The 22,580-nt window shown below is 41.9% G+C and overlaps 1 protein-coding gene across 4 annotated transcripts in view; it reads left to right on the forward strand.

Annotated features, from left to right (window-relative positions):
• pam (peptidylglycine alpha-amidating monooxygenase) overlaps positions 1-22,580 on the forward strand; it is a 28,599-nt gene that overhangs the window by 2,165 nt on the left and 3,854 nt on the right. For 2 of the 4 annotated variants that reach the window (XM_085794042.1, XM_085794045.1), the window contains exons 4-26: positions 4,035-4,155; positions 4,739-4,796; positions 6,331-6,418; positions 7,674-7,765; positions 8,026-8,109; positions 8,947-8,995; positions 9,213-9,280; positions 9,869-9,949; positions 10,035-10,111; positions 10,350-10,453; positions 10,892-11,082; positions 11,181-11,240; positions 13,977-14,252; positions 16,645-16,774; positions 18,126-18,242; positions 18,342-18,414; positions 18,719-18,929; positions 19,040-19,243; positions 20,304-20,419; positions 20,781-20,883; positions 21,116-21,166; positions 21,305-21,601; positions 22,445-22,504. In XM_085794042.1, the coding sequence (XP_085650168.1) occupies positions 4,035-4,155; positions 4,739-4,796; positions 6,331-6,418; positions 7,674-7,765; positions 8,026-8,109; positions 8,947-8,995; positions 9,213-9,280; positions 9,869-9,949; positions 10,035-10,111; positions 10,350-10,453; positions 10,892-11,082; positions 11,181-11,240; positions 13,977-14,252; positions 16,645-16,774; positions 18,126-18,242; positions 18,342-18,414; positions 18,719-18,929; positions 19,040-19,243; positions 20,304-20,419; positions 20,781-20,883; positions 21,116-21,166; positions 21,305-21,601; positions 22,445-22,504 (2,711 nt within the window). The remainder of the gene's footprint in view (positions 1-4,034; positions 4,156-4,738; positions 4,797-6,330; positions 6,419-7,673; positions 7,766-8,025; positions 8,110-8,946; positions 8,996-9,212; positions 9,281-9,868; positions 9,950-10,034; positions 10,112-10,349; positions 10,454-10,891; positions 11,083-11,180; positions 11,241-13,976; positions 14,253-16,644; positions 16,775-18,125; positions 18,243-18,341; positions 18,415-18,718; positions 18,930-19,039; positions 19,244-20,303; positions 20,420-20,780; positions 20,884-21,115; positions 21,167-21,304; positions 21,602-22,444; positions 22,505-22,580) is intronic. The other 2 variants (XM_085794046.1, XM_085794044.1) reach the window with 2 other exon arrangements.

Genomic DNA, 22,580 nt, shown 5'->3' on the forward strand with positions numbered 1-22,580 from the left:
TTTGGAAATGTAAAAGGTAGATTTAGTAAAACATTTTAGCTTTTAATCTGGTCAGAAATATAATTATCATTGAATCTTTGAAATTTTGTTCAAGATATTTTACCCAACGGTGGACTTTTCCTGTTAATGACACAACTATGTTTACACCCAGTGTGTCTTATCAAGACTCACTGTTTGTATACCTTATGCAAACAAGAAAACACGGCCACAGTTGGTTCACAAACATATTTTATATTAATGCACTATGCCATCTTAAAACTGAACAAAGCTGTTATCACAAAGAGTTTGCCTCTTTATTTACATTTAATAGTCAGAGCATTCGCAATAGTCACTCAAAATCAACAGGGGAGACATGTAGACACAGGTGAGTCAGGCTTATAGTCTCTCTCTCTCTCTCTCTCTCTCTCTCTCTCTCTCTCTCTCTCTCTCAATCCTATCCACCCTCTTTAATCTCATGGCAGCACCCTCACACAACAAACAGTGTGGCAATGACAATCACTTGATCAGAGGGTGTGTGTATGTGAAGCAATGGTGAGGTTAAGTTGAATATAACTACTCATAATAATAATTGTATATTAATGGGAATTTGAGCCAACATTGGCAAAGTCTGATCAGCCTCTATCAGAGTAACTCAGCTTCACATGATGTGTTCAGGTACAGTGTCTATTACCTATGTGCAAAGCTTAGCACAGACACAGTAGTTACATCTGTGAAATGCAAGAAAATAGACTTGAGTGAAATGAAAAAAAAGAGTAATGTCATTGATTGTGTCAGACCAGAGAGGTTGTGCAATAAGACCAAAGATCCACCATGACAGGCAGTTATTATGTGTACGTGTGTGTATGTGCGTGTGTTTTCACCAGAGCAGGCTCGGTTATCGCCACCAAACATCTGCGAGAGTCAATAAGTTTACAGTCCTCATGTTACAAGAAACTTTTTATTTACAGAGTCATTTGCCAGAAACTTTTATCCAAAACAAATTACAAGCGGAGGGCATCAGTAAGCCTCAGTGCAGCAGGAAACTTACTGTAAATATTAACTGCTGCAAATATTTAAAAAGTGTTAGGAGATTATTTTAAGCAAGTTTACCAAAGTGCAGAGTGAGCGCTAGTTAAACATGTTGGGGTTTAGGCAAGGAGTTTTCAACAGATTCTTCAAGATATAAATGGATGACTCTGCTCTGAGATGATTCAGTGGTTTGTTCCTCCACCACAGATGACGAGAGTCTGGGCTGAGACTGTCTTGTGTGCAGAGACGGTGATGCTAGATGACGGTCAGTGGAGGAATGCAGGAGCAGAGAGGGAGCGTTAGGCTGAGTGATTGAATCCAAGTGGATGGGTGCAGACCTAGAAGTCTCTCTGAAGGCAGTGTCAGTGATTTGATCCCGGCTCTGTGAGTAGCCAGTGTAGGCCGATGAGCAGCAGAGTGACACGAGCCCTTCTGGGCTGGTTGAGGACCAGACGGCTGCTGCACTGTGGACAAACTGCACACAGGAATGTCTAGCAGAAGTGAGAGGAGAGATAAGAAGAGCTGGGTGACATACCGAGTCCATTAAAGGGATAGTTCAATGTTTTGACAAATTGGCCCATTGCCATAAATCCTATAGTCTTAGGAGTAGGTTCATTACCTTTAATTGTTGGTGCAAGCTAATTTTAGAACGGTGGAGCAGAGCCGCGAGCTGCTCGGAGCTACGCTACGGAGGCTAATGGGATTTCTTGGTTTCCTTCATCAAATAAGACAATCCAACAACTCCAAAACTCTTGTGGACAAGTTGTGACCTGCACATTCACCACACTATGAGATAATAACAAAATGTTACGAGATGGAGTTGTTTTCAAGGTAAATGCAGAGACTGCTTGACGAAAAACTGCCCCCGACGGGAACTCGATCAGTGGTTTTGTATGAATTTACCTCAAAAACAACTCTGTCTCATAACGTTCCGTTATTATCTCATAGTGTGGTGAATGTGCAGGTCACAACTTGTCCACCAGAGCGTTTTGGAGTTGTTGGATTGTGTATTTGATGAGTTTGATGAGGGAAACCAAGAAATCCCATGAGCCTCCGTAGCGTAGCTCTGAGCAGCTCACGGCTCTGCTCCACCGTTCTAAAAACAGCTTGCACCAACAATTAAAGGTAACAAAATGTTGAACTACCCCTTTAAAAGGCCTGTTGTGTAGATCAAAGCAGCTCAATGGAGAGCTGCTCATCAAACACGACACTGAGGATTTCTGTGTGACCTGAGTTGGGCGAAGAGGTGAAGAGGTGATTTTGACATCAATATCATGACACATATGGTACAGCTGAGGGAGAAGAGGCTTAGAGGAGGTTTGTCAGGTCCAGTGAACATGTAATAGGATGTCTACAGCTCAGGGGAGTCTCGACACATCATCCTCAGTGACAGGGGAAATTGTTTTCTTTGGAAGCTTCAGAAAATTGACAAGTGATGGCTGCCGTGTTTTCAATGAAGAAGGAGGCAGAGGTGTCAGTCAGCTGTGAGCTAGAGCTGATGTGAGCGAGCACCGAGGAGAAGTGGGTCACCGAGGGTGTGGTGGATGAGACTGAAGGTGGTTGGGTTGATGGATGATCACAGTGAAGCAACTGGCGGCAGGAGCTCAACACAGAGCTGATTTGCATGGCTAGTAGAGATGAAATCTACTTTGTCCGCTGCAGACTGTCAGGTCCATTGTCTTCACAAGCCACTTGATCATAAAGGAAGACATTAAAGGGAAATAAATGTAATCCTAAGGCAGATAACGAGACATAAAACTGACCTGACCAGTGTCACTGATGGACCTTTGACCGGTATTTAACATTTGTGCGTCAAGTCAGTTTGTACAAATATTTGAACTGATGGTCTGTGTATCCAGCATATTATTTTTCCTATTCATATGAACTGTGCAGCTCATTTTAAAACACAGACAGCAGTCAGTCTTATTGCTGGGCTGACATGGCCCTTCATTTGGTAACATGCGGCTGAGTTTATATTAGGAGTATTAGGCAGAAGACACAAAATATGTTAACATATGATTTTTCTTTCCAGCATTACATCCTTTACTTGTCAAAAAATGTTCAAACAAGGAGCGCTTCATGGACTCCTTTCTCAAAACTAGAGGTGCTCTTTGGAGAGGGATCCAGGAGATGTAAAAAAAAAAAAACAGAGAAATACTCTCCAGTGTTTGCTGATATACTGACATATGCAGTAGACATACAAACATATGTTTATACGTGTGTGTTAGTGAGGTGGTAAACTGAAGTCAGATGAAAGAAATGGCATGAGAGAGATATATTTAACTGTCTGCTACGCCTCTTTCCTTCTGTCTCCAAAATGTCCGTACACAGATAAGCATCAGAGCTGGCTCACAGGTGCCGCCATCAAGTGTGTTTTATAGATCTCAGCCTCTGCGTGGGAAGTGCATATGCATCTTTTCAGGCTCCGTTTGTGTGTACTCAGTAGTTATAAATGAGGCCCCAGGTGTTCATCCCAGGCTCCTACAGCTCTGCTGCAGTATTGGCTCCAGATCAGACCGCTCGCTGCAGCATCTAACATTCAGCCTGGGTCGGTGCTGCAGCTGCACCTGAGCTTCTGTCTGGGTCCTCGGTGCTGCCCAATCAGGCTGCAGTGTTGTCTGTTCAGAGTTCTTTATTATAAAGGAACAATGGTAGGGCAAATAGAGGTGTGTCTGGTTGTGAACATTCACACACACTCACTTAGATGAGTCTGTTGTTGTTGTTTTGTTGTGGTTTATCAGGGGATTTACTGACAATAATTACCAATAAATCACCAGTTTAATCCTTTAAGGTGCTGTAGCAGCTGCATGTGCTGTCGGTGTCTGGGGATGTTTGACTAAGTGAAGGCGTTCATGGTTGCATAAGCTGAAAAAATTATGTTAAATGAAATCTCAGTTTATTTGACTAGTGTGTGTATTTGTGTACAGATAGCTGTGGCCGTATAACTCTCCTGTATCTGCTGTTGATAGTCGACTGTGGTGTTTAAAAGCTGTCAGTGAACCACCTCCCTCCTGTTTCTCTCTAAGATCTCAGGAGAACGTGTTGTTGGATCCCAGCAGTTGTTCGTCCAGGACGGAGCAGCAGATCTTCACCAACCGTCACAATTTCTCCGTGGCCCTCCGGATGCCCGGAGTCGTCCCGGCCGGGGTGAGTCCGTGTCTCTGAAACCATCAGTCAGTTAATAAGCCTGCAGGGCGTTAATGTTGTTGACTTCACATCTGCTGCTTTTTCTCTCATTCTCAGACTGAAGATCAGTCAAAATAAATCTGAAGATTTGAAAAATATTATTTCAATCACGTTTTTTCAGATTAAAGAACAAATGAATTAATTACTGAAGAAAACATGTAGCAAACTAGTTTATAATGGATTAAATGAATCTCAAATTGCAGCCCCTAATTATATTGATCTCTTGTGGAATTAGAAAGCAGATGGTGTTGAAATACTTCTAGTCTCAACACGTATTATTTTCAGTGCTCTTGTGTTTCCTCCTATAATTTCTCACAGCAGAGTCTCATCGTAACACTTTGAGTAAAAGAAAAAAAAGGTTCCGTTTTGAGGTTGAACTTATCGCTTATCAGTGCTGACTGTCACTGACCAGTCATCATGACACACTGAAATAACAATCAGCCTGAACGCACATTGTGACTGTTTTCTCACTTTCATTTGATTCTGTCTTTCTTTCTCTATTATTTATTATTGAATCTCATCATTGTGTGCTTTGATGTTTCAGTCGGACACGTACCTGTGTGTGTCATTTCCTGTGCCAACGAATCGAGATGCATACATAGGTGAGTATATCTTTTAAAGTGTTTTTATCAGACAGATAAACAGATGTGGACCTGTCCTAAGAACAAAAATCACATGTTGTACCTGCACTGACCAGATGCAGTTAGCAGTAGCAGAGTGGTGGTAGAAGTCAGAGCAGCAGCAGAGTTCCTCTGTTGTTTTCGTGTTTTTATTAAACATGTTGCAACTCAATGACACGTTTGGTTAGGAATGGAGCGAAGCCTGCGAGCTAGTTCAGGCAGCCAACTCGAGCTGCGCCGCATCACTCGACATCATACACACACCCTCTCAATCTGGCGGTCTATTTAAGATGGGTGATTTACCCATCGTCCTCTTTGCTTGTCTATGACACAGCAGCATCTCTCAGCGCTACCCTATTTTCAGCCCCACCACCACCCCAGCATCCACCTGTAGGCTCCAGGTTAAGATAGTCGCTCATCACTCCCATATTCTTTAATGAAATCCTATTCGCAGGGAGTGATGAAGTCGGAGCCTTGGCGCCAAACTCAAATGTATAATGAAGCTCCAATTGCAATAAACATTTTAATCGTGAGTTGTCTGACTGAACACATTTAAAAACAGAATGTGACATGTCTGTGCATTTATTGTCATTTGAAGAAATGACTTCTCTCTCTCAGGTCTGCCCATACACAAATGTAATAAATGCATATACTGTATAATGAAATTATATGTATTAACCCTAATAAAACAATATACTTTGCCTGCTGTCCAACTATGAACGGATGCTGAAATGACCCAGTTCGGGATTTCTTTTTTACCCATCCAAAAGAACGACACCATCTGCAATCGTCCATCATACTGTACATTCATTCATTAGTGGTTCACTGCTTCTGCTAGATTATTAAATATTAATTCAATAACAGATTAAAATTTCACACCCTCATTAATGCCAATGGGCTGTTAATGATTTTACATTACCCACAAGAAATTGGAAGAGTTTATATATTGATATGCCACTAGGTCTGATTATGCATGCATCCTTATATTTTACATGTTCCATAGATTTTTATCCACCCTCACATGGATGGAGCTGAGAGCCATCCACTCATTAAGCGTTAGCCATTAGCTCCACTGTCTGTCTGTGTCTTCTTGGTTGTGAAGCCAGAATGAGCCCAGACTCTGTGAAACAGGAGCTGCTCTAACTCTTTTAGATTTGGCCATCACTGGTAATATAGCTAAGCGACCACTAATGCCAGTGGTCGCTTATGTTACTTCCTGTCTCAGTTTATGTTGTTACATTGGGATGTATTTGATTGAAATAGCTAAACATACATGATAACACAGCCAGCAGTCTGTCACTAATCTTTGTATGTATTGTAAGCTATCCATTTAAAATCAATACAGCGTTCTTGATTTAACGCATGTGTGTGAATTAACACAGACAGTGAATCACAGACTTGGTTGGAGGGGAAGTGTTCAGACCTAAGTGAGCCAAGCAACAGCTCAGAGCTCAGCTCTTTAACTTCCTATTATTTATTTATTTATTTATTTTCTATTCATTTCTGTCCTCCACAGTGGACTTCATACCTCATGCCAGTATGGACACCGTCCATCACATGATACTGTTTGGCTGCCAGACTCCTGTCTCCACCACCAACTACTGGTAAGATCCCACAGCTCACGTGTCCAACCCTCGTTTCCAACCCTCATTTGGTCCTGGTAAAGCATGTGATGAATAAAATATTAATTATTTCTCAGTGGCAGCATCACAGAACTGAAACCTAAAATACAACAATATCTATCATGTCATATTGACCATGGATTATTGAACTGGACTGAACTGAGATATTACATTTAGGATGCAATTCAAAACAAGTAAAGATGCCAGTTAATTGGCACTTAATGCCTTGCTTGTGTTTAAATGAATCTTAAAAAATAGTCTTACTGAATAAAAGTATCAATGAATGGAAGTATTTTATTTTACCTAATAAGTAAAGTTATGATTCAAATTATGCTGGTGTGAAAAGCTGCAAAGCTCCTCATCACTGATCATTATAATAGTAACCCTACTGCATCCTATAGCAGTTGTGTAGAGTGCTCAGACATTGCATTGTTTTCTGTTGACTCTGTAGTGCAGCAAACAGCAGCAGGAAGTATTACATAACATCTCAAAGCTGTGAAACAGGCTTCACTGGGTGTTGCCCATGACTTACTTAGTAATAAGCCTTTAGTCAGTTACTGTTAAACTCACTGGTCTTAACCAGAATTATTTTCTCTTCAAACCAGACATGTAACATGATGGTGAAACTGAGCCCCTCGCCTCTTTTCTCTCTGTGTAATCTGGATCGCTGCTGTTGCTAGATTCTCACAGTCCGCAAATTCCAGTCCTGTTTGTTATGTATATAAAAAGCTGAACTTTTGGCAGTTTTTTATCTTGTCACCGGGTCCAATGACTGCATGTAATGTGAAGGATGTTGTTTAAAGTGACAAACCCACAGGGAATTATCACAGACTCTGTTCTTAGCTGCTTCTTAGCAGCTGGTGAACATAGTGGAACATTTTACACAGACACTACTCCACATGCATCATCATTGTTATGGTTTTATAAACACTTTTAACATAACAACTTTTTCAGATTATAATGTAATGGGTTATTTTCCCTGTAGGAGTTAAATGTGACGAGTTAAACACTGATGTGAGTGTCTATGATAGTAACATCTACTGTAACATGAGGCTCTGTTGTTTACTGTGTCAGTGGAACTGCCTCAGTCCCTCACTTCCTCAGCTCAGTGCTACACCGGGGCGTTGGTGTTTGTGTTGCTCTGTGGCTGCCAGCGTGTTTTCCTGTCTGCTCATCCATAACACAAAGTGGTATTGATTATCGATTGCTTCATTTCACTCTCTGTCTCTCTCTCCAGGGACTGTGGCAGTGCGTCAGGCACTTGTGAGGATGACCCCTCCATTATGTACGCCTGGGCTCGCAACGCTCCTCCCACTAAACTACCTAAAGGTTTGTGTGTCCGTCATGTTTCCACCCTGGGGAGATGTGGGTCTCCTCACTAACACAATGGAGGGAAATGGGATTTACGAGTTGTAGTCAGTGTCCATGTTGCTCTCTATGATCTACAGACTTGGTTGTTTTCATAAGGTCTGTGTCTTTACTAGCTGGTTACATACGTATATACACAAAGTAAAGTAATTACAGTACAAAGAAAGTACAATATCACATCTTTCTTCCTTGGTTTTATCTGTCTCTCTCTCTCTCATCAGATGTTGGTTTTAAAGTTGGAAGAAATTCAGGAATAACCAACTTCGTGCTGCAGATCCATTATGGCGACGTCAGTGCTTTCAGAGGTGAGTACTCCTAACCAAATTCAGTACAAGTTTGTAGAAATAAGAGTTGTAACCCTCCAGCAAACATGAAACCAGCAGACAGGATGGAACATGTAACTGGTTTTCTTCTGTCTGTTTAGTCAGCAGCTCCATTAGAGAACACAATGAGAAACAACAGATAAACCTTATAAATACTGTCTATTAAACTGGAGTTCAGTGCATCTCTCTATAGTATAGCTTCCACACGATGACCCACCACCTGTGCTGTCAAAGGTCATGATGAGTCTGCAGCTGTTCTGGACTTTAATTGTGTTTCTACTGAATTCACATCAGCATTTCACTCGTTAAATTCTAATCTACTGACCCGATGCACTCAGAGTCAGACAGGCTGCTCACAAAATCAATAGACAACATCATTTTTGTAATCTTTGTATTTCCTTGTCTTTACACCTCAATTTAATTTCAGATTTCATGGTTCAGTTTTTTTTCCATCAAGTGATTATTCTTTCAGTTTTCGATTTCAAGTAGAGCTGCATGACATGCAAAATTATTCATACTGTGACTATTTTCAGCAAATAGGATATGTCACAATTTCAGTCGCAATAATAATTTTTGCATTTCATTTTCACAGAAAAGAATTATCATGATTTCATCTCTGTAGCATGGCATCTCATGTAATTTGCATATTGCACTTGGCCATATCATATCATATCATATCATATTGGTCGATCAGAGACGTGGTGTTCACCTGTATCATGTAAAAATCAGTTTCTATCATATCATCCACTTTTTATTCATGCACTTTATGTAAATGACACATTAAGTAATGATGGTATATGTTGTTGTTTTGCTCTGCAGATCATCACAGAGACTGCTCAGGACTTTCTTTAAGAATGACAACCAAGCCGTAAGTGTCCAGTCTGATGAACACTAAAACAAAACATTGAAGTAATAAGGGAGTTGTGAAAGTTTGTGTTTGTTGGATGTGAGTAAAGAGCAGCACAGTGTGTTCAGTCCGTTCTTCCTCAACACCAGTAGGAATATAAATATAGACATGAAGGAACAGGAAGGAAAAGTCAGAGTCTCCTGTCCTCTAACTGTGACTCTGTGTTCCCTGGAAAAAGGCAGCCGTTCGTGGCTGGTATTTACCTGCTCATGTCTATGGACACAGTCATCCTTCCAGGAAAAAGAGGTATGTTCACTGCATGGTTCCTACATTTAGATACTTCAGGTCCAGATTTATATATATCTCTGTTAAAGGAGTGTAGATATTATTTAAAAAGAAAAAAAAAACATTTTAAAGCTGTTTGTCTTTCTATGGAAGACACTGTGGGAAAAAAAAGTGAGTTCTGACTTTAAACTCAGAATCAGAGTCAGAATTCTGAGATTCAAGTCAGAATTCTGAATTTAAAATCAGAATTCTAAGATTAAAGTCAGAATTCTGAGGAAAAAAGTCTAAATTCTGAGTTTAATCAGAATTGAGTGAGAACTCCCTTTTTTTCCTACAGTGGCCCTAATCCTCTTCCATATCTTTCAGACATCATGAATAACTGAATAAAATGGCAGCATGCATATTCCGCACATACTTTGCATTTAAATAGAATTGATTGTGGCGACTGAGCAGCAGCCCCACATCAGTCTCTCTGCCTCCACCATCCCTCTTCGCCGCTGTCAAAAGAAGGCGAATGCAAATGATGTGTTACTATAGGAGCAGATAAAAGACAGGAGGGACAGAATGAGCCTGTACAGAGATAACATCCCCTTGTTTGTTTTAATTTAGTTACCAACGCAGACATCGCCTGCGATTACTCTTCGTATCCAATCTACCCCTTCGGTTTCAGGACCCACACACACCGCCTTGGTGAGTCAAAACCACAGAACTCAGTTTGTTTGAGAGGGATGTGTGTTAGTATCAGTGGTAACCTGAATGTGTGTTGGTGTTGCAGGTAAAGTGGTCAGTGGCTACAGGATCCGAGATGGGAAGTGGACCCTGATTGGACGACAGTCCCCTCAGCTACCACAGGTACATCATCATGCAGACCAAATATAGTATATACCGTACATTACATATTATATGACAGGAACCAGGAGTGTGTTCATTCATACAGTAGTTACAAGTGACACAGCTTTAATCCACTCCTGGTTTTTATTCTTTTATTTGTAAAATTAATGAATTATTAATTCACGTGAATCAACCAGGAATGTACTGATCACACCAGTGTCTGTGTTCATAACTGAGCAGTGACTGTTTTTCTCTCCAGGCTTTCTATCCTACCAGCAAAGGGGTGGATGTGAAGTACGGTGACACCATCGCTGCCAGATGTGTGTTCACTGGGGAGGGCAAAACCTCCAAAACTTACATAGGGTGAGTTGTGAAACCTGATGTAACTAATGCATGACCTCAATTCAAGGTTTCTGTTTGGTCCACATAAGAGGCTCTTGTTCTCTGTGTTTGCATTGAAATATGACTGCAGAGTTTCATCTTGTGAAATCCTCAAGTCACATCTCAAAACATACCTGTTCAGACTGGCTTACCCCTCATAATATCTGATTTTATTGTTGTTGTTTATTGCTGCTCTATTGTCTTCTCTTGTCATTTTGTATTTGAATTGTTTTATTATTTTTATTTTAATTGTTTTATTGTAAGGCGACCTTGAGAGTCTTGAAAGGTGCCTATAAATAAAATGCATTATTATTATTTTTTATTATTTCTATGACACATTTCTCCAGTTACAGTTCCTTTCTAACTGAACTGGTGAAGTAATACATGATATATCAATGTCCTCTTCTGTCTTGTCTGCAGTGGCGCCTCGGATGATGAAATGTGCAACTTCTACATAATGTACTACATGGACAGCAGACACGCCGTCCCCTACATGAGCTGTGTTGATACAGGCCCCAAGGAGCTGTTTCAACACATCCCAGCAGAGGCCAACGTTCCCATCACTGTCAGCCCAGATCACATGAACATGATGCACATGGGACACTCAGCAGGTACGAAGCCATCACATCTGACCCAGAGTTACTCAGTGTAGCATGCAGGCTATGAATTAAGATACCCACCCTCCTCCATCCCTCCCTCCTTCCCACAGATCAGCAAGATAAAAAGCCATTGGTTGATGCAAACACAGCAGACCAGGTTCTGGATCAGGGTGAGTTTAAAGACAATAACCTGCACCTCTGGGTTGTTACAACAAAACAAGTGTTCACTCCCACTTCACCACACAAAAAACCATTCTCATCTCATTATCACATTCACCAGTAACTCAGTGACTGTCGTGTCCAGACTGTGTCGTCACCGTCAGTCCACACTCAGCACCTGTTTTACTGAAGCTTTAGCAGGAGGCCTGGATGTGACACACGTCATGTACTGTAGGTGTCAAACACTGGCAGCTCAGTTTGAATGTAATTTGTACGAGTGTGTTCAGTGTGTATCTCACTCTTAATGCGAGGGTGGATCACAAACAACAGCAGGAGACGTGTTGAAAGAGGATGATTCCACAGGATTTACTAAGGTTATGTTATTTCAGCTACTAAACATAGCACAGGTAGGATTTACAGGAGACAGGAATAGGGTTGTAGTAGCAGAGATAAATGAACATCAAATGAAAACATGCTTATATCTAAAACCTGAGTATTAGATGCAAAGCTGGAGGGAGAGATCCTCAGACTTTGAAGTGGGGACTCTCGTCCTAGCAGCCTCATACTCTGTTCGACCCCAGTAGACGCTGATCTTCACGTCGTATGACACCAACCACAGTCGTCCTGTCTGTGCCTCCAGATCCAAACAGGATTCATGATAAGGGGCATCCCTGTTTGACATCTACACCAGCTGTTGGGAATATGAACACAACCCTTATTGCAGCTGTATTATATGAGGACCTGGTGACTCTTAGGTCCTCAAAACCCCATACTCAATGGGACACAGTCGTAACTCTCATGACCCCTCTAGTAACCTTGTAAGATTTTCAGTTGGTCCGCACCTCAATGAAAGGCTGAGCAGAGTGATGCTTCAACGATGGAGGTACATTTTCAAAAGTAGCTTAAAATTAGCTCATTATTAGTTGTTGACTTGAAATAATTCAATCAGAAGACTTTATGAAAGGGTCTGAAGACTGTCTGTCTACTGACTGTTTTGTGTGTTCTACAGTAATTTTAGCAATTATATGTTGAGATATACTCACAGAAAGTTGAGCCACAGCCAAACTGATAATTTAGTAAATAAGCTGACTGTGTTCCAGAGCAGTGATGAGGCTCTGGAGCTTTCAGAAGATACTGTATTGGATACATATTTGAAATGACTCAAATGCTGAATGAAATGTTGAGATAGCCTAATGGTACCTACACCCATTTGATAAGGTAGTTTTAATTATATTATACTTTAATTAGACTACTTCATCTGACACTGTGCTGTCCCTGCAGGCTGCACTGTGATCAGTCTCTATTGTGTGTGAATAAGGTGTTTTTAAGGTGAATAAGGTCAAATATTCTCATTTGATCACCATTCACTGAATGAGTTAGACATAATTACAGCCCTGGTGGCTGAACACTGATGACTGAGCTTCTCCTGATTTATAGCTAACTACTGTTGTTATATACCGGGGTTGACAGGTCAACACCTGGTGATGGTTGTGTATCAGGTGGTGGAGGAGACAGACGTGGTGATCTGACACCTGTAGTCAGGGTGAACAGACTGGAAACAGCACAGGGTGGGAATGATTTGCAGCGTGTGCTGACACTCATACAGCTGGTCAGTGCTGTCTTGCTGGGTGATGCCGCATTGCAGCAAATGTTTTTTCCTGGTTCAACATTTTTGCAGAGTCCAGACTGGCTCCACTTAAATTAATGAAGGCGTGTCCATCTGAACACGGCCTTCAGATGAAAGCTGGCCAGTAGAGGCTTTTGGACTTGTTCTTCTTTGAGGTGAGGAAAGAATCACTGCCTCAGCATCAGGACAGAGTGGTCGGAACGGAGGGATCCGTGAATGGGCTCCAATATAGAGAGGTCTTAGGGACAAAAAAAACTTGCACCAGTGACCCAGCACCTTGGACTGGACCAGTGGTTCACCTTATACAGCAGAGTCTTCATGACCGGCCTCTGACTGTCCCTCTATGGTCCAGACAAAGTCCAAACCCAAAGCCCACAGGCCAGCTGTGGAGGAGGACGGTTCAGACAGCCAGAGTCTGAGCTGAAGTGAGTCCTAGAAAGAACTGAAGACTTTTGTTTATGTGAAATTTCAGTGATTTGATTTTTAAGGAATTGATGCACAAAAATTGTTGTTTTTTTCTTTTTATAATTGAATGGCTAATTGACTATCCTGACCAACAGAGACAGTGTGTAATACCTGAATATGCATCATATGTATACACAGGAGGTCAAGAGCTCTAACAGTCAACTGAACCAAAACCTTCTGTGATTGGTCGGTTTATTTAGCCTTGTGGACATGCTCTTGGACAAACTGTAGCTGAGCTGATCTAAATCTGAGCTCTTTGATTTACCTTCAGATCAATAGGTCTTGTCTGTTAGTCTGCTGACTCCAGTTTATCATCTTCTCACTCTCTCTCTCTCTGCTGCGTTAAGCTCCGCCCAGCTCTTCACATGCATCCTCATTGTGTTTGCTGCCTCAGCTCATGCAGAAATCGAGTGTTTTCTTGCTTATGAGGCAACACTGTGAGCTAACGGCTGTCCTCTTCAGAGCCAGCTCTTCATGGCCTCGGCCTCTTGCTCCGTCATGATTCTCTCTTATCCACACCGCCGTCCCGATGAACTGTTTCTCTCTCAGTCTTCCTCACTACACCAGTGCATTTTCCCTGTGAAGACAGACTTTATCTCCAGCCTACTACAACATCCTTGTCCTCTCTTTCCTGTCCTTTTGTCTGTCTGTGTAGGTGACCTCTTTTCTCTCATGTACAAGCTGCTAGGCCATAGTAAGGACATAGCTCACATTCATAAGTACAGCCCCAGCAAGATGCAGAGAGCCCAGGCTGAGCTGGTGGCTCAGATTGATAACTTAATGCAACAGACAGGCCTGGGCTCTCCCAGTGCCACACTAGCCTTCCAGACCAGGGAGGACCCTGTTTTGGTGAGGGACAGAGTCCACAAATTCCATCAGCTTGAGGCCACAGCCAAGTCCCCAGGAAGCAAGCTGCTAGCTACAGGACAAGGTGGGTCCTGCTGTGTGTGGTTTTTTTTTTGTCATTGGTGCTGAACACATTCTTTTTTTCTATGCGTGGTCCAGTATGTGTCTTAAATAGTGCACGTATTTTTGGACATCCCCTCAATTTCTCCGTGCATGTTCAGTTTTTTTTGTTGTTTTTTTATGATAAAAACCAATGAATAGAAGATGCATTGATTTGTTTGTGCACCTTATTGTTTCATGAGGACTCTCCTCCCTGGCTGAAGCATCCAGTGTGTTCTCATTTCTGTCACCTCATCTTTTTCATCACTGCCACTCATCAACATGTCACTCAAACTGGCCTCCACCTCACCTGGTGCTTTTTTTTATAAGCTCCATACAGTATAAAGGTAGATGTCTGTATTAAAGCCCATATACAGTATAAAGGTAGATGTCTGTATTAAAGCCCATATACAGTATAAAGGTAGATGTCAGTGTGTACTGTGATTATTAAGCAGGTCCAGGTTCTATAATAATAAGGTGAAAGTATCAAATCCTCAGTCCGTAGAGAAATGCACACAGCCTGTATTCAGAAAATGAGTCTTCAAACCAGCTGTCGTGTGTTCTGTGACTTTGTGATGTCACAACAAAGCAGTCACCAAGTCCCACTCACCTCGGTCAACTATCCAACTTTACAGGATTTTTGTTTCTGTGACTGTTTTATCTGATATTGGCCATGTTTTTATTGGCTCACACAGTCAGGCAATCAGAAGAGGCTTTGATCCTCCTCTGATTGGCTGACTGATATCTGACACAATCATTTCCTGCAAAGGCTTAATAGGTTCTATTCTATTCCATCTCGTACATCTCCCTCATGGAAACAGGTGAAAGACTCATCAGTGTTGAAGGTTGTCATTAGATTTTGCAGTATGTGCTCTCTCTACAGACACATGTAACACAGTGACACTGATGACCTAAAGTCCATCTCTGATCTTATCTTTATTTTATGGTCCTCGTGAAATCAAAATACATCTCAGCTGAGCTGGACCACAGACTACATAAGCATTTATTTTTCACGAGGTTAGACTTAGAGAGTCTAACCTCTGTTTTAACGCAGCTGAATAGCAACAGCGAGAGTAATGGCTCAAAAACACTGCAGGTTAACCAGCAATCATCGTGGTGTTTTCTGACAACATGGCTGTTGCCTTGAAGATCAGATGTGACGTTGTCTGACAAAATCAACATTATTACAGGTTAATGAGATGATTAGCTTAGATCAGATCACAGTAACAGTAGAGCAGTCAGACCTATACAGGCAGATCACAAGCTCCCAGTGTATCCCACATGTATCTCTGAGAGTCCACAAGTCCATTCAAACCATGGATGCACAGTTCAAACTGTAAGCGCACACACACTCTGAGTGAACACGACTAAACTGAATAAATCTGCTCGGTCAGATGTGTCACCGTCAGGATTGTTTACATCAGATCAGCTGTACACGACCTGCAGTGACGGCAACTCTTCTGATACCACACTTGGTATAAACTTAACTTTTTAACAAATAGGAAATGTGTTGCCATGGATACAGAGAGTTAAACTATGGCTTCAGTTTGAGCTCAGGATTTCTTCAGAGCAGCTTCTCCGCCTTCTTTGGTTTCTGATCAGCTTTTGGACATTTAGGTTCAGTGGTTCTGTCTGTGTGTTCAGGTTTGATTCAGTTATCACTACTCTTAGTCATCTGATTTGGTTGAGGGTTACCGGTTACATCAGGCATGAGCAGCTATCAGTCTGCTGGAGACTCCTGATGTAGGGTTAAGAGTGAAGTGTTTTCTTTTATTCTTTATTCCAACAAAGGACAGAGACCAGGAGAGGCTCCAGCTTGTTGAATGGGAGGATTTATGTCGTCCATGTGCTGCAGCAAAGCAATGTTCACGCTGTGTCTCTGTGTTTGGGCTCTGTCTGGTTTAATGTTGGAGGTGAGGATGAGTCTGTGGTGACAGAGGCAGCTGTTGGTAAATGTCATGAGTTTATCATGACAGGAGTCAGTGATATGTCTTAGATTATAAAGGCCACAGAAGCACACACACACAAATACGATTGGATGTCGCTCTAAATATTCAGTCTGCTGCACCTTTTAGCTTTGTGCTGAGGTGGAAGAACGTGTCTTAGGGGTGAGTTGTTTTCAAGTACGAAAACAACGGAGCAGAATCCAAGTCGATCGTTCACTGTGTGTAAGACGCAGCCATTAAAAAAGGAACATGTCACATTTTCACTGTAATGCACCGTGTTGCATTGACTGACATGTGTATGCATGTTTACTCACTTCAGCTTGTGTGTGTTTGTCAGTGTGTCACAGCAACAACACAAGACACATCTTTGGGAAGCCTTACAGTCAATGTAACAGATGTGTGTATGTGTGCGTGTACGTTTCTGTGTTGCAGACAACCATCTGGAGCAGGTCTCAGGGTGGCCACAGAGCTCTCTGCAGCTGGGTCAGGTATCAGGACTCGCCCTGGACTCAGATTCTAACCTGGTCATTTTCCACAGAGGAGACCACCACTGGGGCGGCAAGTGAGTGTCACTAACTGTGTGTGGCCCGGGGCCTCTGTCAGTCCGTCACACTGAACAGCGTTAATGTATATAACCCTAAATGATATTGGTTTATTTCCTTTAATTGTCGGTGCAAGCTATTTTTAGAACAGCAGAGCAGAGCCGCGAGCTGCTCAGAGCTACGCTACGGAGGCTAATGGGATTTCTTGGTTTCCCTCATCAAACTCATCAAATACACAATACAACAACTCCAAAACGTTATGACCTGCACATTCGCCATGCTATGAGATAATTCCGGAACATTATGAGACGGAGTTGTTTTCGAGGTAAATGCCTCGACTGTTTGCCGAAAAACTGCCCCCGATGGGAACGCGCATCAGCAGTTTTGGATGAATTTACCTTGAAAACAACTCTGTCTCGTAACGCTCCGTTATTATCTCATAGCGTGGTGCATGTGGTCACAACTTGTAAACAAGAGCGTTTTGGAGTTGTTGGATTGTGTATTTGATGAGTTTGATGAGAAAAACCAGAAAGTCCCATTAGCCTCTGTAGCGTAGCTCTGAGCAGCTTGCGGCTCTGCTCCACCATTCTAAAAACAGCTTGCACCGACAAATAAAGGTAATGTACCTACTCCTAAAACTATAGGGATTATGGCAATGGGCCAATTTGACAAAATGTTGAACTGTCCCTTTAAGTTGCTTATTGTCAAGGTCTGATGATCTTAGTAAGATCTTGTTGTTACAAGATCTTACTGTTGTATTGCTATTTGCTACTGTAATAGACCTAAACCTAACAGCACATAGGTTTTGATGAGTAACTCTTTGGATTTCCAATAGAAAAAAATGGGTGATTTCTACACCAAGTTGTCACATCATTAGGTGCATCAGGCACTAGAGTCTCATTCAGTCAAATTGTTTTGCACAATGGTAAGTTTTAAAAACTATATCTCTGAGAATAAACGCCTTATGTGTGTTAACTAAGCTGTGTTTTCTTGGTGAAATAGACATATTATGGGGCTAGAACAGCGACAGTAAAAAAAAACTTGACATTGAAAATCAAATTGGCATTGAAAGCAAAATCTAAAGTGAAAAAGGAAATATTCATGATTCAAATCTCACCATGCACTAAGACACTGGTAGACAAGAAGAGCAGCAGAAATATCCACAATATGTGTCATTTTCTTTCCATTATGATGTGGTGCTGTGCACAAGGAGAAAGCTGTCTGAGTGGGTTACTATGGTTACAGTGCCGCTTTTGTGTCTCACCCTGAAACTTTTTCATGATTCAACAACAGGTTTTTATGTCGGTATACTTTTACAAAATCACATTTAATGAGGTGGATTTAAGTAACATCCTCCTGTTTGTTGTTCAGCTCCTTTAACAACCAGTACCGCTACCAGCAGAGGTCTCTGGGCCCCATCCAGCAGTCCACCATCCTGGTTGTGGATCCAGCTAAAGGCAACATCGTGAAGGCCTCAGGCAGAAACATGTGAGTGACAGTGAGATTGTGAAAGAGGGTTTTCTTTGTTGTATCCCAGACAGACAGTGGACAGACACCATGTAATACCTCATGTCTGTGATGTTTCAGGTTTTATTTGCCTCATGGAATAACAACAGACAAGGAGAATAATTACTGGGTCACTGATGTGGCTCTTCACCAGGTAAGAGACTCTATCCACACATTTAGAATCTTTCTGTTTATCATGGAAACTTAAATGAGTTATGAAGACATAATTACACTGTACCATGTGTGGTCCTGTGTGTGTATACAGTATCAGTTACATCCTGTAACTCTGCCTTTAAGACACAGTTAAAGTCAACGGTGTCTAACATCGGCTGTCATCTATTAAAATATATCTTCACTTCATAACAGTGTTGAGTTAATGATGAGGTAACAACAGGATCAGTCAGGTTTAATACAACAGGACCAGTGAAGAGCCCCTCCCCCCTCTGTGCTCTCCCCAGGTGGTAAAGGTGAGCAGTGATGGCAGAGACAAGACCCTGCTGGCTCTGGGAGAAGCCTTCACACCAGGAAGTGACAGTAAACACTTCTGTCAGCCCACCGACGTGGCCGTGGACCCAGAGACCGGAGACATCTTTGTGTCTGACGGATACTGCAACGCCAGGATCCTCAGGTTCACCGCTGAGGGCCAGTACCTGACTGAGTGGGGAGCAGGTAGGAACCAGAGCCCTCACACACACTTCTTTGTTTTAGTGCATTTGTAGGGAACAATCAACACCACTGGACACACTCTCAGCTCTCTGGTCTCATGTGTCTGGCTGCAGGCTCGTCAGACAGGAGGAGACGGATCCCGTTCCAGGTCCCCCACAGCCTGGTGTTCCTCCCCGACAGGCGGGAGGTGTGTGTGGCCGACAGGGAGAACGGACGTATTCAGTGCTTCATCGCTGAGACGGGAGAGTTCGTCAAAGAAATAAAGAAGGAGGAGTTTGGAGGGGAGGTGTTCGCCATCACCTACAGCCCCGCGGGAGGTGAGTGAGACTGAACAGGAAGTTCATAAAACAATTACACATAAAAATGATTAAAAAATTAATAGGAAACATATGACAATATATCAATTTTATTACACTTTCATATTTAAATTAAATGTAAATAGTTAACATATAGCTGTGCTCACAATATGTTACATCATATAAAAAACATTGTATACATAATTGAAATACAGTACATGTGCATATTCAGGTTTACTATTGGTATTTCATAAATGTCATAAACTTTTACACATATTCTGAGGATGTATGTACAGTGTGTTATAATAAAATAGGTGAGATGTATAGAAACATCACTTAGATGTACATACAGTATATGTCATTTGTAAGGGCTAGGGTGAAAGTCAGGTTGCACTTGGACAGTTAAAAACATAAATAAGGATCTGAAGCTCTTGGGGAAAAAAAGCATAGAGATTGTCATGTGTTAGTGAAACCTTCAGCCAATCAGTGAAAGTGATGTAGTCAGAGGTTGTTCAGCCTCCTGGCACGAGACTGGGCTAAAAAAAACCTAATCTAAAAATGCAGCTGAATTACTGTTAGGGAAAAGTAGGATCCGTACGAGGGGATGAAATTCAGAATATATTAGCTAGAAATGGTCCTTTAAAGGGATAGTTACGAGACAGAGTTGTTTTCGAGGCAAATGCAGAGACTGCTGAAAAACTGCCCCTGACGGGAACGCACATCAGCGGTTTTGCATGAATTTCCCTTGAAAACAACTCTGTCTCGTAACGTTTTGTTATTATCTCATAGCGTGGTGAATGTGCAGGTCACAGCTTGTCCACCAGAGCGTTTTGAAGTTGTTGGATTGTGTATTTGATGAGTTTGATGAGGGAAACCAAGAAATCCCATGAGCCTCCGTAGCGTAGCTCTGAGCAGCTTGCGGTTCTGCTCCGCTGTTCTAAAAACAGCTTGCACTGACAATTAAAGGTAAAAAACCTACTGCTAAGACTATAGTGATTATATCATATATATGGCAAAAATTTGCCAAAATGTTGAACTATTCCATTAACATTTGTGAATGTGTGTGTTTGTGTGTGTGTAGATGGCTTGATCTTTGCAGTAAATGGAGAATCTCAATATCACTCGGTTCCACTCAAAGGGTTTGTCATAAATTACTCAACGAAGGACATTTTGGATACGTTCAGCCCAAATAGCAAGGTAAACACACACACACACACACACACACACACACACACACCCTCTCTGTCATTCACTCGGTCCTCCTGTGTATTCTGTAGTGTAGGCTGTGTATGATGTGTTTTAACCTAGTTATTGGTCCAAGTTCTCAACATCCTTCATGTGACAAATATTCAAATTTGACCCCCGTCTCTGGTGGTCGTCCAGACTTGACAGAAACATGTGTGACTCTCCCATACTGTATGAACTAGACTTTGCTGATGCAAACTGAGGTCAGAGTGAACCTGGCTCCAGTCAGCAGAGCTCTGTGTGGCACCTGACCTCTACATGACCTGGACTCTGACCACTGTGATTACTCCGCTCTCTAACATGTATTTTTCAGCTGCAGGAGTTTAAAATGCCTCATGACATCGTGGAAACCAGGGATGGCAGCGTGTTTGTTGGAGATGCAGGCAGTAAAACAGTCTTCAAGTTCACCACTGAGAGTAAGACCACTTCAAATAACAGACTGTTTAACTGTTCCCCATCTTTTCTAGTATGTGCATATGAAGTAAAACTCCACTGTATTCTCTGAGAACATTGATAAGAATAAACCAAATGTTAAACTGTTTGCCCACTTTTAATTCAACCCTTTTTAAAGAGTTTGACTAAACCGAGTCTCACACTGCACTTAAAGAAATGTAATGTTTTTTTTTATTATTATTATTGATTTTCCAGAGTTTCATCGTTCTGTAAAGAAAGCTGGAATCGAGGTTCAAGAACTTGAAGGTGAGTGTTACAGTCTCACTGTGTTCATTATGTTGGTAGGAATGCTTCCTGTTGCTGAGGGCAACAAAGAAACACATGCACTTATGGCCTGATGTGATGGAGATGAAAAACCTTAATGAAACATTTCCCTCTGTGCAGAAATGGAGACGATCATCCAAACCAAGCTGAGGCCTGAGCACAACATGTCGAAGACAGCCGCCGTCCAAGAGAAGCAAACTGTGGCTCTGCAGCCTCAACCACAGCAAAAGGGAAAGGAGGATGAGGAGGAGAAGAAGAAGCAGGAGGAGGAGGAGAAGGAGGAGGAGGAGAAGAAGAAAAGTGCAGCGAAGCCCAACAGAGGGGAGGGAGTACTTCCAGCCATCATCACCACACTGCTGCTCATCCCTCTGGTGCTGGTCATCTCCATAGGAGTCTTCATCTGCTGGAGGAGGAACAGTACGTATGACAGTCTGACCCTGTTCTGAGGAGAGACCAGAAATAACCAGAAAACATTACTCACATGGTCAGATGAGCATTCACACAGTTATTAATCACTGGACTGGTTCCTCCTACTCACACTGGACATAACACAGATTTATTCTGAGAGGTGGAAACAAAATCCACTGCTGGTCTGTGCAGAGAGACATTTTTAACTTCAGGAAGATTCGACAATAAACAATAGATTTATCCGATGAAACCTTGTATCAGCTTTGGAAAGTGGTTTTAGACTGATTAGAGGATTCTGCCCTCAAACACTGAAATAGTTTCAAGAAGGGCTCTTGAGTGTGTACTTGCTGGTTGTAATTCAGTTTTAGAAAGTGGTATGCAGACTACAGAACCACAGAACACTGGAACAGGAGGTTTCTGACTTGAAGAAAAATGTCTCTAAAGCTTTTCTAGTTCTGTGATTGATGAAGCTGGTGGTTTTGTTCAGAGAAGGAAAAAATGGCAGAAAAAGAAAAGGAAAGAGAGAGGACAGAGGAGGAGAGACACAACACCAAGAGCAATGACATGAGGGAAACAGAGAGACGGAGAAAGTAGAGAAATGTCAGTCCACATCTTCCCTACATAGGCCACTTGATAAAATGAAGTGAAGATGTGAATGTAAAACATGTCGACCTCTAGTTTCTACTTTTAGCTTCTAGCTAAAAATAAACCACCCAGCTTTTTTTAGCTTCTAGCTTTTAGCCCTGAAAGCCGTGAATACAGAATGAAACATGTTTACATGCTCTCTTGTCCTTTCTTTACTCTCTGCTCCATGTTCAGCTAAATATTCTGAACACTGTCCTATATTTTCAGACCAATGTGAGGTGAAGACTGAGCCCAGCTCTGTGGGAGGCATCTTGGGAAAAATACGAGGTAAATTATTTCTGACATTTAAATCAATTTGTAACATATGATTCAGCTCAAACAAGGAATAACTGGTCCCAGTTCA

Source organism: Trachurus japonicus, chromosome 12 (genome assembly GCF_045865225.1).
Source record: "Trachurus japonicus isolate A0001 chromosome 12, Traja_1.0".
Classification (NCBI taxonomy): domain Eukaryota; kingdom Metazoa; phylum Chordata; class Actinopteri; order Carangiformes; family Carangidae; genus Trachurus; species Trachurus japonicus.